Raw genomic sequence first — 19743 nt, 5'->3', positions numbered from 1 at the left:
TTGCTTAGAATTAATTCAATTTTAAAATTAGCAGCTTAACATTTAACTAATAGTATAACGAAAATATACTCGACAATTTTCCTTCATAAAATTTATAAAATGCCAATATTCTTAGTTTTTTCAACGCCCACTTGAAAGTCAATTTCCTTATCTTTAAACAAAGAAAAAATCATTTAAAAAGCTTGTTTAGTTTTTAAGTTATAACGTTTGAAAGTAATTATTGACAAAGCATTACAATAGGAACATCATAAAAACACCTTTTTAGTTCAAAACATCTCCAACATTGGAGCTGTACCACTATAAATTTGCATGTTTATAGAAAAGAATGATGCCTACAAGATAACATCTTAAAATTTTACAAAAGCTGGTCATTCAAGTTTTTACAAGCGTTTTAAAATAAAACGCCCACTTTTTCCATAATGGGCGTGGTCGTCGGGCAAACATTTTGATTTCATGTGAAAGTATATTTCCCAAGCTTTAACATAAAAAAGAAATCATGTAAAACGCTTTAATAGTTTCTTAGTTATAACGTTTGGAAGTAATCAATGGTTAGGCCACGCAAACAGCTTTTTAGAGTAAAATTCTAAAATCACAAATTTGTTAAAAGCGCAACCAATATTGCAGCTATGACTATAAAATTTGACATATTTATAGAAAACAATATCGTCTACAAGATAACATCATTGATTTAAAAAAACGCTTGTAAATTCAAGCTTTTACAAGGGTTTTAATATAAAACGCCCACTTTTTCATAATGGGCGTGGCATTTGGGAAAAAATATTGCACTCAAATGATAGCTCAATTCCTAAGCTTTTAGGTTGCAAAAACAGAATACAGTTATCTTCTTTAATTTTCGAGTTATAGCGTTTCAAAGAAAAGTTCGACGTGGAATCCACCTACTGTCCGATTATGTTTTCCTAGTACTTCACAAAAAAAAATAGAATTTTTAGAAAATAGTTTTTGTGGAATAAACCAAAATTCAGGAAATAGCTTATAACCGCTAGAGATTTTAAGCTATGTGGATGAAATTTGGCATAGATGTAGAGAAAAATACGACAAATTAGAACATATAAAATAATTTCACAACGCTCCTCAATATCAAGTTTTAAAAGCGTTTAAACATAAAAAGTGTAAAACGCAAAATGGGCGTGGCAGTTTGCAAAAAAATGCCTAGCATATGAAAGTTGAATTGAAAACCTATGCTACAGTTAAGAAATTTTTGAAAAAGCTTGACTGGTTTGGAAGTTATTACATGTTAAAGTTACTGTTAAGTTTCGGGAGCGTTTTAAAACGTAAATTTAGAGTATTTCCCGGGAGTCGAATCTGTAGGATAAAATTTTTGCATCTATACAAAACTAGATTTCCAAATCTATCACATGAAGAAGAAATCGTTTAAAACGCTTAAATAGTTTCTGAGCTACAACGCTTGAAACTAATTGGTGATGTAGCCATTAAAACAGCTTGATTTGGTTGAATCTAAAAATCACAGTTTTGACCAAAACTTGGCCAATATTTTAGCTATGACCACCAAATTTGGCATGTTTATGAAGAAAGATATTGTCTACAATATGCTGTCATTAATTTTTAAAAACGCTTCTTCATTATGTAATTATAAGCGTTTTAAAGTAAAACGCCTACTTTTGTCGTAATGGGCGTGACAGTTTTACACAAATTTGGGATCCATGTAAAAGTCCATTTTCCAAACTTTTACATACAGAAGAAATCATATGAATCGCTTGGGTAGTTTCAGAGTTATACCGTTTGTAAAAAAATATGATAAGGCAAGATAAACAGCTTTTTGTGGTAAAATCTTAAAATCACATATTTGTTTAAAGCGTAGCCAATATTAGAGCTATGACTGTAAAATTCGACATATTTGTAGACAAAGATATCACCTATAAGATGCCATCATTAATTTTTAAAAACGCTTTTAATTAACGTTTTTACAAGCGTTTTAAAGTAAAACGCCCACTTTTTTCATAATGGGCGTGACATTTGGTAAAAAATTTTTTATGCAAACGATAGCTCAATTCCTAAGCATTTAGATGCCGAAAACAAAATTCAGGTATCTTCCTTAATTTTCGAGTTATAGCGTTTCAAAGAAAAGTTCGACGTGGAATCCACCTACTGTTTGATTATGTTTTCCTAGTACTTCACAAAAAAAATAGAATTTTTAGAAAATCATTTTTTGTGGAATAAACCAAAATTCAGGAAATAGCTTATAACCGCTAGAAATTTTAAGCTATGTGGATGAAATTTGGCATGGATATAGAGAAAAATACGACAAATCAGAACATTGAAAAAAATTTCATAACGCTCCTCAACCTCAAGTTTTATAAGCGTTTAAAAATAAAAAGTTTAAAACGCAAAATGGGCGTGGCAGTTTTCAAAAAAATGCCTAGCATATGAAAGTCGAATTAAAAATCTATGCTACAGTGAAGAAATTTTTGAAAAAGCTTGAGTGGTTTGGAAGTTATTACATGTTAAAGTTACTGTTAAGTTTCGGGAGCGTTTTAAAACGTAAATTTAGAGTATTTCGGAGGAGGTGAATCTGTTGGGTAAAAATTTTGCATTTATACAAAACTAGATTTCCAAATCTATCACATGAAGAAGAAATCGTTTAAAACACTTAAATAGTTTCTCAGCTACAACGCTTGAAACTAATTGGTGATGCAGCCATTAAAACAGCTTGATTTGGTTGAATCTAAAAAACACAATTTTGTTCAAAACTTGCTCAATATTGGAGCTATGACCACCAAATTTGGCATGTTTATGAAGAAGGATATTGTCTACAATATGCTGTCATTAATTATTAAAAACGCTTCTTCATTATGTAATTATAAGCGTTTTAAAGTAAAACTCCTACTTTTGTCGTAATGGGCGTGGCAGTTTTACACAAATTTTGGATCCATGTAAAAGTCCATTTTCCAAACTTTTACATACAGAAGAGATCATATGAATCGCTTGGGTAGTTTCAGAGTTATACCGTTTGTAAAAAAACATGATAAGGCAACATAAACAGCTTTTTGTGGTAAAATCTCAAAATCACATATTTGTTTAAAGCGTAGCCAATATTAGAGCTATGACTATAAAATTCGACATATTTATAGACAAAGATATCACCTATAAGATGCCATCATTAATTTTAAAAAACGCTTTTAATTAACGTTTTTACAAGCGTTTTAAAGTAAAACGCCCACTTTTTTCATAATGGGCGTGGCATTTGGTAACAAATTTTTTATGCAAACGATAGCTCAATTCCTAAGCATTTAGATGCCAAAAACAAAATTCTGGTATCTTCCTTAATTTCCGAGTTATAGCGTTTCAAAGAAAAGTTCGACGTGGAATCCACCTACTGTTTGATTATGTTTTCCTAGTACTTCACAAAAAAAATAGCATTTTTAGAAAATCGTTTTTTGTGGAATAAACAAAAATTCAGGAAATAGTTTATAACCGCTAGAGATTTTAAGCTATGTGGATGAAATTTGGCATGGATGTAGAGAAAAATACGACAAATCAGAGTATTTCAAAAAATTTCACAACGCTCCTCAACCTCAAGTTTTATAAGCGTTTAAACATAAAAAGTGTAAAACGCAAAATGGGCGTGGCAGTTTGCAAAAAAATGCCTAGCATATGAAAGTCGAATTAAAAATCGACGCTACAGTGAAGAAATTTTTGAAAAAGCTTGACTGGTTTGGAAGTTATTACATGTTAAAGTTACTGTTAAGTTTCGGGAGCGTTTTAAAACGTAAATTTAGAGTATTTCCCGGGAGTCGAATCTGTAGGATAAAATTTTTGCATCTATACAAAACTAGATTCCCAAATCTATCACATGAAGAAGAAATTGTTTAAAACACTTAAATAGTTTCTCAGCTACAACGCTTGAAACTAATTGGTGATGCAGCCATTAAAACAGCTTGATTTGGTTGAATCTAAAAATCACAATATTGTTCAAAACTTGCTCAATATTGGAGCTATGACCACCAAATTTGGCATGTTTATGAAGAAAGATATTGTCTACAATATGCTGTCATTAATTTTTAAAAACGCTTCTTCATTATGTAATTATAAGCGTTTTAAAGTAAAACGCCTACTTTTGTTGTAATGGGCGTGGCAGTTTTACACAAATTTGGGATCCATGTAAAAGTCCATTTTCCAAACTTTTACATACAGAAGAAATCATATGAATCGCTTGGGTAGTTTCAGAGTTATACCATTTGTAAAAGAATATGATAAGGCAACATAAACAGCTTTTTGTGGTAAAATCTTAAAATCACATATTTGTTTAAAGCGTAGCCAATATTAGAGCTATGACTATAAAATTCGACATATTTATAGACAAAGATATCATCTAAAAGATGCCATCATTATTTTTGAAAAACTCTTATAAATTACGTTTTTACAAGCGTTTTAAAGTAAAACGCTCACTTTTTTCATAATGGGCGTGGCATTTGGTAAAAAATTTTTCATGCAAACGATAGCTCAATTCCTAAGCATTTAGATGCCGAAAACAAAATTCAGGTATCTTCCTTAATTTTTGAGTTATAGCGTTTCAAAGAAAAGTTCGACGTGGAATCCACCTACTGTTTGATTATGTTTTCCTAGTACTTCACAAAAAAAAATAGCATTTTTAGAAAATCGTTTTTTGTGGAATAAACCAAAATTCAGAAAATAGCTTATAACCGCTAGAGATTTTAAGCTATGTGGATGAAATTTGGCATGGATGAAGAGAAAAATACGACAAATCAATACATTGAAAAAAATTTCATAACGCTCCTCAACCTCAAGTTTTATAAGCGTTTAAACATAAAAAGTTTAAAACGCAAAATGGGCGTGGCAGTTTTCAAAAAAATGCCTAGCATATGAAAGTCGAATTAAAAATCGACGCTACAGTGAAGAAATTTTTGAAAAAGCTTGACTGGTTTGGAAGTTATTACATGTTAAAGTTACTGTTAAGTTTCGGGAGCGTTTTAAAACGTAAATTTAGAGTATTTCCCGGGAGTCGAATCTGTAGGCTGAAAATTTTGCATCTATACAAAACTAGATTTCGAAATCTATCATATGAAGAAGAAATCGTTTAAAACGCTTAAATAGTTTCTGAGCTACAACGCTTGAAACTAATTGGTGATGCAGCCATTAAAACAGCTTGATTTGGTTGAATCTAAAAATCACAGTTTTGACCAAAACTTGGCCAATATTTTAGCTATGACCACCAAATTTGGCATGTTTATGAAGAAAGATATTGTCTACAATATGCTGTCATTAATTTTTAAAAACGCTTCTTCATTATGTAATTATAAGCGTTTTAAAGTAAAACGCCTACTTTTGTCGTAATGGGCGTGGCAGTTTTACACAAATTTGGGATCCATGTAAAAGTCCATTTTCCAAACTTTTACATACAGAAGAAATCATATGAATCGCTTGGGTAGTTTCAGAGTTATACCGTTTGTAAAAAAATATGATAAGGCAACATAAACAGCTTTTTGTGGTAAAATCTTAAAATCACATATTTGTTTAAAGCCTAGCCAATATTAGAGCTATGACTATAAAATTCGACATATTTATAGACAAAGATATCATCTAAAAGATGCCATCATTATTTTTGAAAAACTCTTATAAATTACGTTTTTACAAGCGTTTTAAAGTAAAACGCCCATTTTTTTCATAATGGGCGTGGCATTTGCGAAAAAATTTTCGATCCAAATGATAGCTCAATTCCTAAGCTATTATATGTCAAAAAGAAAGTTCAGTTATCTTTCTTAGTTTCCGAGATATAGCGTTTCAAAAAAAAGTACGATGTAAAATCCACCTACTGTTCGATTATGTTTTCCTAGTACTTCACAAAAAAAATTAATTTTTGAAAAATCACTTTTTGTGGCATAAACATAAATTCACAAATTTGCTTATAACTTCGATGTTTTTTGAGCTTTTTAGATGAAATTTGGCACGCTTGTAGAGAAAGATATGATAAATCTAAAGTGTTAAGAAAAGATTAACAAAGCTCCTCAATTTCGGTTTCATAAGCTTTTAAATTTAAAAATGCTATATAACGCTCTATGGGCGTGGCAGTTTTCAAAAAATTGCGAAGCTTATGAAAGCTAATTTAAAAGTCTATACTATAGTGAAGAAATTTTGGAAAAAGCTTGGCTGGTTCGGAAGTTATTATATATTGAAGTTACAGTTGCGTTTCGGGAGCGTTTTAAAACGAAAATTTATAATATTTTAGAGCATATGTATCTTTATGATGAAATTTTTACATGTATGCAAAACTAGAAATCGTATAAAACGCTTCAGTAGTTTCTGAGTTATAGCTCTTGAAACTTATTGGTGATAAAGCCATAAAAACATCTTATCTTAGTTGAATCTTAAATTCACAGTTTTGTCCAAAGCATGCCTAATATTGGAGCTATGATCACCAAAATTGATATGTTTACAGAAAAGAATATTGTCTTCAAAACGCTATCATTGATTTTTAAAAACGCTCGCAAACTATTAACGACTGTTTTAAAGTAAATGAATGATTTTGTATATTACATACTTACGATTCAACCAAATGCAATTGTTAAAATAAAATATTTTCGTTTAGTATTTAATTTAAACAATTTAATTTAAAACTTTGTTTATAAATTCACTGTATATATATAAATTATGAAATGTTTACGAGTTATTTATATAAATGATTAAACTTTAGGATGACTATTAAGCTAGGATTGAATTAGTACAAAATTACAATTAGAATACATGTGTAAGTATTTGTACAAATACGGAATTTAAAAACTATGGAATTGTACATAAAACAATTCAAGAGGAATTAGGAATAATTAATGATTCGAACATCAAAAATTCCATTTAAAATAATTCAACTATTCTAGTAGACGGCTGCTCTTTTACACATCCATTTGTCTTATTTAATTTATATGGTTGGTAAATCCAAACCGCTGCCATCACCTTTATGAATCTTTTCCTGACTTTCGGTCCAGGCTTTGGCAATCATTTGCTTGGTTTTGGTGTCTCCGGTTTGATACATTTTCTTCATTATATTAACAAGAGCATCCGAAGGATTATCAGAGTCCGATGACTTTAATTCGCTATCCTGTTGTTCCTTTAGACGTTTTTGTATCGAAGTCAAACAAGACCAATGTCTATTCTCGTTGACTTTTTTCAGATAAATGGCAATCATGCCAGTTTTTATCTTGCGATAACTTTTAACAACATCTATGGGTTCTAGTAGATTGTTAATTACAAGACCATAATCTTTGCCATGCAAATTTAGCACGTTTACGTTCAATGACTTTTCAGTAAATTTAGTGACAACAGATGATTCATCTAAATTTTGGACGCCACCCAATGTAATGAATATTTTTACGAACTTGTCACTTTGATCCCAACCGTATTCTGTTAATTCACAAAAATATCTGTAGAAAACAAAGAAAAAAACAAAACAAATGCACTTTAGTAAACAATCAAACAAACGAATTTTCTAGAACATAGTTTGAGATGCGAATAGTTTCCGCCTACCTTCTGGGTCCTTGCTCTTTACGTTCTTCGGCTTGTTTAGCCTTAAATTCCAATGTTACTATCTCACGATCCACCTCAGCTTTGGCATGGATAAGTGCGTCCTTAACACGCTGGCGGGTAGCTTCTGACAAAAGTTTTGTAAATTCCTCAGAATCTTTTCGCAACTATAAAGAGATTTAATTAAATTTAGTTAAATTGCTTTTTGCAAAATTTGTTTCCATTAAAATTACCTCTTCAATACTCATTTTGTCAAACGATTTTTAATTGATCTTCTTATGGAAAGGAATCAATAATTTCGTACGCTTCTTATTTTTCCTCAATATTTGTAAAAAAATTCGCGATGTTTCTTTTGTGCAGCAAACAGAACACTGAGCCGATAACAAATTAACATCGGCGGCTGTTACTAAAAATGTCGACGGGAGTGTTGCCATTTAATATGTGAAATATTGGGTAGGGGAAATGTACGTCTTAATGAAATTATCTACAGTTGAATTGTACCTCATGGATCTGAAACGAAAGAAAAAATATATTTTTTAGTTTTTAAGAAAATTGACAATTTTTTAAATACATTAAGAGTTGTTATGGTATTTTCTGTAAAACTTGTAATTTTTTAGTGGAAAAATTATTATGTAATTATAGTAAAATTTTGTTTAAAAAGCAAAGGGTTTTAATAATAATGTTTATTAATTGAAGTTTGTATTTTATTTTTTGGAAAAGCGCAGCCTACGGAATTTGAGCGATTTTGAGATAGATAGATAGATAGATAGATAGATAGATAGATAGATAGATAGATAGATAGATAGATAGATAGATAGATAGATAGATAGATAGATAGATAGATAGATAGATAGATAGATAGATAGATAGATAGATAGATAGATAGATAGATAGATAGATAGATAGATGATAGATAGATAGATAGATAGATAGATAGATAGGTAGATAGGTAGATAGGTAGATAGGTAGATAGGTAGATAGATAGATAGAGATAGATAGATAGATAGATAGATAGATAGATAGATAGATAGATAGATAGATAGATAGATAGTAGATAGATAGATATGATAGATAGATAGATAGATAGATAGATAGATAGATAGATAGATAGATAGATAGATAGATAGATAGATAGATAGATAGATAGATAGATAGATAGATAGGATAGATAGATAGATAGATAGATAGATAGAGATAGATAGATAGATAGATAGATAGATAGATAGATAGATAGATAGATAGATAGATAGATAGATAGATAGATAGATAGTAGATAGATAGATAGATAGATAGATAGATAGATAGATAGTAGATAGATAGATAGATATAGATAGATAGATAGATAGATAGATAGATAGATAGATAGATAGATAGATAGATAGATAGATAGATAGATAGATAGATAGATAGATAGATAGATCATGTAGATAGATAGATATCTAGAGATAGATATAGATAGATGAATAGATAGATAGATAGATAGATGATAGATAGCTAGATAGATGATAGATCGATAGATCGATTAGATAGCTATCGATTAGCATCGATAGATGATTGTATGATATCGCTAGATAGTAGATAGATAGTCAGTGTCTATGATGATCTAGATCGATCGCTTAGCTAGATTTGTCTCTAGATAGTAGTGATTAGACTGTCTATCTGCTCGATCCATTTTCCGTGCACTCTTTCATTTTGTACTGGTTCCAATCCTGTTCCGCCAATGAAACTGTTAATTGTTTCCTGAAAAACCAACTAATATAGCATGGAGAAAAAACACAAGAAAACAATTACATATACATACATATTTTTTAATAAGGTTCAATTTTTAATTTAAGGATGTAAAAATCGTTGAAGCCATAAGGATATTCTTTTGAAAACGGTCCCAGCTCATATGACGTAACAAGATAAAATTGTGAATGGGTAAATCAAGCATTATTTTTTGTGAGTTTAGTTAACGTTTCACCAAATTTGAATTGAATTTACAAATTTAATAACTGCAAAGGTAATTTTAAAGTTATATCAAAAAGAACATGCTCATACAATCAACTGCAATTATCAAAGTATTAGCCCGTGTTTTTAAACCATATTTGGTAAGATCATTTGCCAAAACATGTTAAAAGCTATTGTTATTGTGTTGTTTGCGGTGAGTGTGCAAACATTGTAACTGTTTGCCAAATAAGGTCAGATCAGACAAGGTAATAATTAAATTTTTTGTCACACCTGTAAATTAAAGTTTTATTAACTCAATTTTATTCGATTGATTATTTATAAGGCCAATAAAGCCGCTTTAATGGAAACATGTGAAAATTTTTAATTTATGTATACATTTTTTTTCATATACATACATACATATACAACTCATAAGCGGCAATTTAGTCACTTTTGTAAAAAAGGGGGAAAACTAGAACAAACGATTCGAAGAAAAATTACATATGTAAATGTCGTCGGTGTTGTGCATGCATGAACAAAAATTATTGTTTATGTCATGACATTAGCACCTAATAACCATTAATGGTAACTAAAATAGAAATTAAAAGTTTTGAACGTTTGTGACGAAATTTATGTATCCATTAAAAAATAATATGAGTGTTGCAATAAATTGTGTTATTTAATTCGATTCAAAAAATATAATTATAAATTTGCATATTCTAAAACTTAATAAATAATATAATTGCTATTATATATACCCTGTAAATTGCTAATTAAAAATGTAAAATTTATTAATAATAACTTTTACGTTTTTAACTTATTATTAATATAAAAAACATGCTTCCATAAAAGGCAGATCTGTTTTAAAAAATATTTATGTATAATAAAAAGCAATTCACTTAATAATAATTTAATAAATTTGATAAATATATATTATGTAATTTGTATAGCTTTTTATTGTATGATACAAGTTCAATATGTATTGATAAATTTGGATCACGACTTATTTTAATAGATTGATAAATACCGCCACTATGCTACACGTCAGTATTTTCATTTTTTTTAGGGTATACAGGTCAACTATCTTCTTTTATATTTTCTAACAACTTTTAAAACAATATTTAATTTTGATTTGATTTTATTTTTTCATATGTATTTTACAAATGTATCGCTACACGTTCAATATTTATCACGTCATCCATGATAAATATTGGGGTTTTCTGTGCTATGGAACACGATCCATCAATATTGCATGTTACACGTTCAGTAAATATCAGAATGCAGCAAATATCACAATTACCCTAAAATTACCTTTATTTTTATTGTAAGCATCGGCAGCTCTGTTTAAATAATAAAAGTTGGCAACAATAAGAAAATAATTTACAGGATTTTTATAAACAGGGTGATTCAATGATTTTTAACCCATAATACACAAAAACCAATTGTTACCCCCCATATTCACAAACAAAGTTTTATTTTACATATTGCCTTTTTGTTGAAAATTAAAGCATATTCGAAATAGGCCAAATAACCGTTCTTTTAAATACTGTTATTTTATAATTTCTAATTATTATCAATGATTTAAAACATTTAATCTTAATTTTATTCTTTAACATGTTATTTAAACTATACTTGCCCTATTATAAAAATAGGAACAATTGTATATTATCATCCCATAGTCGCTGTTTTCGTAGCATTATAAAATGTATAGCGTTTTTTGTATATTCCAAAATAGTGGCAACTCTTTGCCATCAATAACGATTTGTCAAATAACCGCTATTTATTTACAAAAGTTCGATTAACTGCAGTCACCCGAAAACAGCAACAACAAACACTAAATGACGAGCCCCTTAAAATGTTTCACCACATAATTATATACGAATGTTTTTAAAATTATAAATTATGAACTGAAAGATGTCATTGTTTATATTTTGCATATACTTTCCTTTGTTGTTACGATCAGAAAGAGTGAACAAAAGTAATGAAATTTTATTGAAACACCCTGTTGAGAAAAGAAACATTTAAAAAAGTCCCAGCAACGTTGCTATTCTTTCTTCACCGTGAGGTAAACGAAAAAATTATACGAAAAAAATAAATTATTCAATGTTAAAAAATTGTTGCATGTTTCTATTGTTTTTGATTTGTTTATTTTAACATAACTAAAAAGCAATTTTCATTTCTGCTCTTTTCTGTAATAATGGCAAAGAAAATTAAAACCGAAAATGCTTTATTTTCTTTTGCAAAAAAACCAAAAAGAAAAAAAGTAAGTACTACTTTACACACATGCCTGCCTGCTGCTGCTGCGCCTCCTATAAACACCACACAGTCAGTCAATTATTACGTAATTTGATTTGGTGTCTTTCAGATTTTTTTCTTATTTTTCTTTCTTGTTTTGTGCTACATTTTATTTATAAATTTTCGTTTCACAAAAAATTTCTAGTAAATTGCTTGCATGCGACCGACTCTCTACTATTTTGCACCTCTACTCAAACGAGAAAAATCAAATAAATCAGACAGACACACAAGTTAATACAACAATAATAATAATAAAAAAAATTATATTAGAGAAATAAAAAAAAAAACAATTGCAAATGAAAACGAAAATGCCAGTGTAGCGGAAAAGAAGTTACACATGAGTGTATAGAGCAGTGTAGTTGTTATTATTTTGTGGGAAATGCAAAAAAAGCGAGAAAAAAATAAAACAAAATAAAAAAATAGTTAGAAAATAACAGTGAACGGTAAAAAACTAAACAAAAAAAGAGATTAAAAAACCGAAATAAATAAATGTAAACACGCGTATGTTTGTGTATGTGAAGTTAGACATAATACAACAATAACAATATAACAAAAACAACGTAAAACCATAAACAGTTGAGTTCTTATTGTTTTTTTACAACTTTTTCCTACTTTTTATTATTTTGTTCGCCTTTTGGCCGTTTTTATAAAAAGTGTGGAATGTATGTGGAACATAAATGAAATGAATAAACATCCATTTACTTATTAAAAGAAGGTATACAAAATATTCTATTTATATATAGAAATATATTCATACATACATATATATAAAATATATATACTATTGTCATAAATAACAAAAAATAAAAAAAAACAACAACAAAAGAAATACAAGATGTGAGGAATGCTATTAAAATAAATATTCAGATGTATGTTTAAATTGTATATAGTATCTACCAAATATATGTATGTATGTACGTGTGTTGTATATCTAAAATGATACAAAAACAAAAGCAGCAACAAAAACAAAAAAAGCTCTAAAATACACAAAAATAACGAATAATTTTTTTTTTTTGATAATAAAATGAATAATTTGCCCAAGTTAAACGTAAATAAATGATTTTGTTTGTGTTTTGTTAAATGTTGTATAAATTGTTGTACAGTGTACAACGATATATAGTTATCATTATCATAATATTAACCAAAAACAGGCGATTTAAATGATAGTAATTATTATTATTATTGAATCCATGAAATACTTAAGTTCGCCACTATGCCAACCCATCCAATAGATAAAAAAAACCAAAACTTTTTTTATTCAATAACACACATTCAAACAAACACACTGACAACGACGGCGACATACCATCCATATTGATATGATTTTTTTTTTTGCTGTGAGCCGGACAATTTTTCCCCAGTGACCTACAATTGGCACTTCAATGTCAGCTGTGTAAAAGAAGCAAATCTTTTTGTTATATTATTTTTTTTTCAATATTTACGAAGTTTAGTGTAATTATTTGTGTTTTTCTTTGTTTTCTTAAAAATTCTTTAGTTTATTTAAATGCGCAGCGTAAAAATGTTTAAACAACAATAATAGTACTTGCACATTTTCCTTGTCTGGGAATGTTTATGACTGAATTTTAGATTTTTTTGGTTTTATTTTATTATTTTGTGTTTTTGCAAATTTATTTTATTTTTTGTTGCAAAATAGTAATTTTATTTTTTTTTTGCTTTAGATTTTTATTTACCCTATTTTCTTCTTATAATTTTAGCGCTATTGTGTGCTCTAAATATTTTTATTAACTTTTGAATTTAAATGAAAAATTCTGAAATTTTCCAAAATTAAAAGAAAGGTGATAAAATTTAACTTATATTTTTAAATTGCTAATCAAGATAAATTATTCAAAATTAATTTTTTTTGTAAAAAATGTATTTTTTTGAATTAATATTGAAGATTTAGTATAACATTTTTAATTAAGTTCAAAATTTAATTTCTAAATTTAAAAGAATATTAAAAATTTAGCACAAATTAGTACATGCTGTATTGAAATTTATCATAAAACTGAAATTTGATATAATTACATACTTTTTTTTTGAAAATTTTTTAAAATACTAAAAAGGGAATCTCTTTAGGTTAGAGCTAAAGTTTTTAAGCAAAATTTACATCTTGAGATTCCAAAATTTTGAAAATTTTTTATTAAATACTACTAACATATGATCATCAAATCTTTGACATTTCAAATTATCAATTTACGTTAATATTTTTATATTTCTATACATTTAGATTTAGACTGAATATTTGTTTTTGACTTAAGCTAATATTATGAAAATTATACTAATGAAAAAATTGGCTTAAAGGGGGTATTTTGTCTATTCAAAGATTTCATTCCTTTAAATGTAGTTTTAAAAAATATTTTTCTTTAAATTTTTGTTAATAAAACTTTTTTAGTTTTCAATTAAATATATACAATTTAAAAATTTACTAAATGATGCCTAAGATTTTTATATGACAAGTCACAAGAATGTCGCCTACTTTTGCATACATGTCTATGTTTTATACGAGGCTAGTTGGAGAATTTTGTGAACAGCTATTTACCTAATCTACTACAAAGCTCTTAACTAAATTATAAAACTTTTTGAATTTTCGTTTAAGTGAAATATTTGTTCGGTGTTAAAGTACCTTTAGTGTAATAATTCAGCAAAATGTTAAGTGATTTTCTTACTTTAACTAGTTACGTTGATAGTGGGAAATTTATTCTCTACCCTCTTAGAATATTCATCAAAACCTTAATTGGCGTTGATAATTGTTTAGCGAACAAAACAATTGACGCAATTTTTATTCGAGAAAGAAATAAAAAAATAACGTAAATTAATTTTCTTAAGTTTTAAAGCTAAAACTGTCAATTCTCTGAATTTTTATACTATTAATAGCAGTAATTTTTTTGCATATTTTTTTATAAATTAAATGAAAGAAAGAGTTGTTTTAATAGGATATAAATGAGTAAAGTTGTTTATTTTTAAATAAAATTCCAAATAAGAATTCTATAAGTTAAAGTTAAATAAGAATAAAGCAAAACCGCAATTATATTTATAATTCTAGATAAAAATAGTTAAACCAAAAAAAAAAAAAAGTGATATGGACTCTGTATTCAGAGAAATAAGGGGACTTAAGAATTTATCAAATTTAAAATTATTCTACTGATGATGGTTCTTTAGTTTATATTTAAGTTGTTCCTAAACAAAATTAAACATTACTTAATTGTAACTAACATTTCTCAACCTCTAAGCATAACTTCACAAACTTTAACAAAATGAACTAAAAATTAAGGAAAAAAAATTAACAAAGTAACAATTAACTTTTTATAACATACTTTTTCTTTCGCATAAGACGCACCACAGCAATACAAAGAAAGAAAAAAAATCAAAAAAGAAATGTGGGACAAACCTACAAAAAAATATGTATTTCCTAGATGTCATAACTTTCAAGGAAACTTAATTAACTGTGTGTGTTTGAAACCAAAACTAACTGACTTACTTTTTCTTTTATATAAAAAAAGAAAGAAACAAACAAAACTTTAATAAAAACAAATGCAAGCAATAAAACAAAATTATGGGTCGCTAAGCAGCAAAATAAATTACATGTTGTATCGCCAACAAATTATAACATGTAATACTTTAAAAGGCCTGATGGCAGTAGTACAACATTTCAATTTCCTATAGAAATTAATAGCAAATACTTTTAATTTGATTTAAATCATTTAAATCACTTCCTAAAGCACAAAAATTTTGGTTTATATGTTCCTACGAGCAGGTTTAATTTTTTTCTACACTCATTTAATATGTTTACTCTCTCATCAGTGGTGATTTTCTCATTTTTTTTTTTGGGTTGTATTTCGTGAAATTTTTTTGTTTTGTTTTGTTTTGTTTTTTTTAATGCTCATTTTCATACAATTACAGCACAATTAAAAGAAAATCAACTCAAAGGACATAATGTTGCCTGCAGCGTTAAAAATGTTTATTAAGGCTGAAATTGAAAAGAGCTAAATGTTTAACAAGTTATGCTTACTTATAAAGAGCAGTAAAAAACATGGTCGAAAACGAGCTGCTGCCGCGACTCTATTGGCTTAGCAAGAGCAACAAACAGCAACACTAACAACCTTGGCTTCAACTAACACAAACATAAAATAGCGGTTAATAGTAGAGTTCTAGGCAAGTATGTTAGGAATAGTTTAATTTTCAGGAATGATAAGTCGTAAGTGTAGAGCAAAATAGGATTTAAAAGTATTTTGTTTTTGTTTTAAATGAAAAACTATTAGAATTTGTTTTGAAAAACTTGTTGTAAAACAAGTGAAACCTGAACACCTTAGATTCTTGTATAGCAGCTAGCCATAACTTCTTTAACTCGTTCTCTGGAACATTATTGGGATTCTTAAGAACTAAAGAGTTTTCTTGGTAACAGTTTTTGGCCACTAATAGTTTTACACAAATATCATGTGCTTCTCAAAATTTCAAACAATAATCACTGAAAAAAGAAAATGTTCCAAAACCTTTCTCAGGAAAGTGTTTATATTTTTAATCTTTTCTCAAAATTGGTTCCGATCTTTAAAATTTTAAACATAACTGCTGAAAAAAGTTCCGTTTTCAATAAAGTGTATATCTTATCAGTTGTTTTTCAAAAATTGCCGAAAAGAAAACTAGTTTCAGAACCGTTCTGGAGAAGGAATATACATATGTATGTTCTCTAAAGCTACCCTATAACTTCTTCTGAAGGCGACAAATTCGATCAAACATCATTATTTAAAGAAGCAGTTTCAGAACCATTTCATAGTATGAATGTTGACACCATGAAGCTTCCACAGAACCAGTTCTAAATGTGTCTTTATGTCACTTTACTCATGGACATACTTTTGAATGTGTCATAAAGTCAAAATCAAACGATCAATCAGCATTATTTAAAGACGCAGTTTCAGAACCATTTCATAGTATGAATGTTAACACCATGAGGGTTTCACAGAACCAGTTCTAAATGTGTCTTTATGTCACTTTACTCATGGACATTGTGATACTTTTGAAAGTGTCATAAAGTCAAAATCAAACGATCAATCAGCATTATTTAAAGACGCAGTTTTAGAACCATTTCATAGTATGAATGTTGACACCATGAGGGTTCCACAGTACCAGCTACCCTATAACTTCTTCCGACAAATTTGATCAAACATCGTTATTTAAAGAAGCAGTTGCAGAATCATTTCATAGTATTAGTGTTGACACCATGAGACTTCCACAGAACCAGTTCTAAATGTGTCTTTATGTCACCTTACTCATGAACATTGTGATACTTTTGAAAGTGTCATAAAGTTCATGGACACTATGACACATTTTAGTGCTTCGTAACATCCATGAATATTATAACATGCCAATTTGATCTCAACTCCTAATTAAAGCAAATACAGGCTGCCAATGCTTTCAGGAACTAGTTCTTGAACTAGTTTAAAATTATTTCTTTTAAAGGACAGGGAAAGCTCCTTTATATGTATCTAGAAAACTAATTAAGTTCTACAAGTTCTCTTCCAATAAAACTTCTTTAAAAAACGTATAGTTTAACCCGCCGCTCAAAGTTGTTTAACAATATATTTAACCTAACTTTTCTTAATTAAAGCTAAACTACATAAACAAACGTGTTTAACCTCAATTATTTCCAATTAGATTTTAAACTAAACAGTAGTTGTTAAAGCAAGGATATTATTTAAATAAATAAAATTTCTCTAATAAGTATAAAACCTTAAATAAATGTAAATGTATTTAGGTTTAATACAAGATAAGATTTCTCAAAAGGTTTTAAGCTTTTAATTTGTTCGCATTAAATAAATAATAGTACCTATAAAAAGTACACACAATGAAAATATGTATGTATGTAAAATCCACAACAAAATAAACTGACTTATGTGTTTTTAATTCATATGTATGTATGTAAGTGACGTTTGTTTAGTTTTTGTGCCTTTTAATTAAAGTGAAGAAGAATTTTGTGTAAAATAATCCGTATAAAGAAGTGACAATTGTGTTAATAATCCCTACTACTAGTAGAACTGTTTTGCAATGAATGCTTTTTGTTAACAATACACACACACACAGACACCACATTTACCACAAGTGAAAAATGAAAAGCCATCCATAAGATAGAGAAGAAAAAAAAAAGAACCAAGAAATCTCTCTCATCACAAAATACTGATAGCAAGAAGTCTAATTTATCCGGTATAAAATCATTTACACCCACCTACACACTACTATATATACCTACATATGTATACTACATACAAATATATGTAATTGCTATAATAACTATGCCAAGTAAGTTGTATAAATTACCAATTAAACACACATATTAATCCTAAAACTTTTCCTCTACATTTTTTTCCTTTTTCTTTCCATTTCATATAAAGGTATAATTTCCCAGGTGATTTGCGGGTTTGAAGCAAATAATGACAAATATAATTGGATAGACAGCAAATAGTATTTAAGCAGAGAAAAAAAAAAGAAAATTCTACAATATGAAATATTTAAATACAACAAAATGGCTGTATATGTATGTTAAATAAGCAGAATGCTGTTTTAAATAAGGAGTTATTTACTAACAAATACTATACAAGTTGTCAACCTTTAAAGGTCTTAATACTTAGCTATATAGTTATAGCAAATTAAATATTCTACATAGATATTTTTGGAAACAAATTAGGTAAGTTTTTAATCAAATTAATTTACTTTTAAGCCTTTAAATTAGATAAGACTTTTTATCAGAGGAAATTAGTGCAAACAAAACTTGTGTCTTTAATAGATTTTATTAGACGTTTTTAATGTTATCATTTCATTCATTTTTTATAAATATTCAGCTAGTTGAATTAGATGAAAGTTTATTATTTTGTAATTAAAAACATTTTTCATGGCTTAGTTGTCTAATTTAGCTTAATTCAGCTAGCTGAATTTAAAGAAATTTGTTTAAAATGTTTTTTAAATTATATTTCTTTTAAAATATCAAATATAAATATAATGCAGCTAGCTGAATATGATGAAAGTTTAATATTTTACAATTATAATTACTATTTATCGCTTAGTTATATGTTTTAGCTTGATTCAGCTAGCTGAATTTAAAGAAATTTCTTTATAATGTTGTATTTCTTTTAATATATCAAATTTTAGACCAACTCAGCTAGCTGAATTTGCGAAAAACTGCATTATTCTATAAACGAATTAACATTTCTTTACAAATGTTAAATTTTTCTTTAATTTGGTACATTTTTGTTTAATATTATATACCACTGAATTTAGTTAACTAAAATGTATTGCTAAATTTGAAATAATGGCATTAATATGTTAATTCAGCTAGCTGATTTTGATAAATCTGTTGTTTTAATTATATTTCTTTTGCTATATCAAAATTTAAGCCTTATTCAGCTAGCTGAATTTGTAAAGACTGCATTAATTTATAAATAAAAAAAGATTTCTTTACAAAAATTTAGTTGTTTGTTAATTGTAATCAAATGCAATATTTTTGATTAAAATTTTTTAATTTATTTAACAAAATTTTACTGCTGAATGTGAAATAGTATTATTTCAGCCAGATGAATTTAATGACATTTTATTCAAATTTTGTTTTTACAATTATTTTTGCATTATATTAAATTTAAGCCTAATTCAGCTAGCTGAATTTGAAAAATTTCAATCTTTTTTAAATTAAACAATATTTCCTTTAAAAGACTTCAATTTTAACTAAATTCAATAGCTGAATATGAAAATTAAGAGTATTTTTAATATTTTTCTTATGCTATAATAAGTTTAAGACTAATTCAGCCAGCTGAATTTAGACAAATTTTATTATTTTATAAAATAAAATAATTTATAGCATTTTAGCTTAAGTCAGCTACATGAAATTAAAAATATTTATTAAATTTTAACTAAAATATATTTTCTCTGGAAAATATTTATATTAATCCCAATTCAGCTAGCTGAATTACACTTCAAGCCATTTTTCTATTTGTTACAATCTTGTTTTAATACAGACTTAAA

The 19743-nt window shown here is 27.7% G+C and overlaps 2 protein-coding genes across 11 annotated transcripts in view; one reads left to right on the top strand and one right to left on the bottom strand.

Moving 5' to 3' along the window:
• Nucleotides 1–6587: 6587 nt before the first annotated feature.
• LOC119610354 (calcyclin-binding protein-like) lies at nucleotides 6588–7909 on the bottom strand. The gene is made up of 3 exons (XM_037965523.1): nucleotides 7749–7909; nucleotides 7519–7682; nucleotides 6588–7415 (listed from the first exon to the last, which is right to left on the bottom strand). Exons 1-3 carry the CDS (start codon nucleotides 7761–7763, stop codon nucleotides 6914–6916), a joined length of 681 nt encoding a protein of 226 aa, XP_037821451.1. The 5' UTR covers nucleotides 7764–7909; the 3' UTR covers nucleotides 6588–6913.
• Nucleotides 7910–11270: 3361 nt separating this feature from the next.
• The window catches only part of LOC119610353 (calcium/calmodulin-dependent protein kinase type II alpha chain), a 33094-nt gene continuing 24621 nt past the window's right edge, over nucleotides 11271–19743 (top strand). The window contains exons 1-3 of one of the 10 annotated variants that reach the window (XM_037965514.1): nucleotides 11502–11707; nucleotides 15640–15891; nucleotides 18123–18415. The gene's annotated coding sequence lies outside the window, so the exon portion shown is untranslated. Of the gene's footprint in view, nucleotides 11708–11727; nucleotides 12455–15639; nucleotides 15892–17693; nucleotides 18031–18122; nucleotides 18416–19743 lie in introns of those variants that run through there. The other 9 variants (XM_037965517.1, XR_005231988.1, XM_037965512.1 and 6 more) reach the window with 9 other exon arrangements.

This window comes from Lucilia sericata, unplaced genomic scaffold, assembly GCF_015586225.1.
Source record: "Lucilia sericata isolate MDLA Ls3-8-SP2 unplaced genomic scaffold, ASM1558622v1 Contig001168F_arrow, whole genome shotgun sequence".
NCBI lineage: Eukaryota > Metazoa > Arthropoda > Insecta > Diptera > Calliphoridae > Lucilia > Lucilia sericata.
The sequence above is the reverse complement of the archived record's forward strand: the minus strand, read 5'-3'. Positions and strand labels throughout refer to the sequence as shown.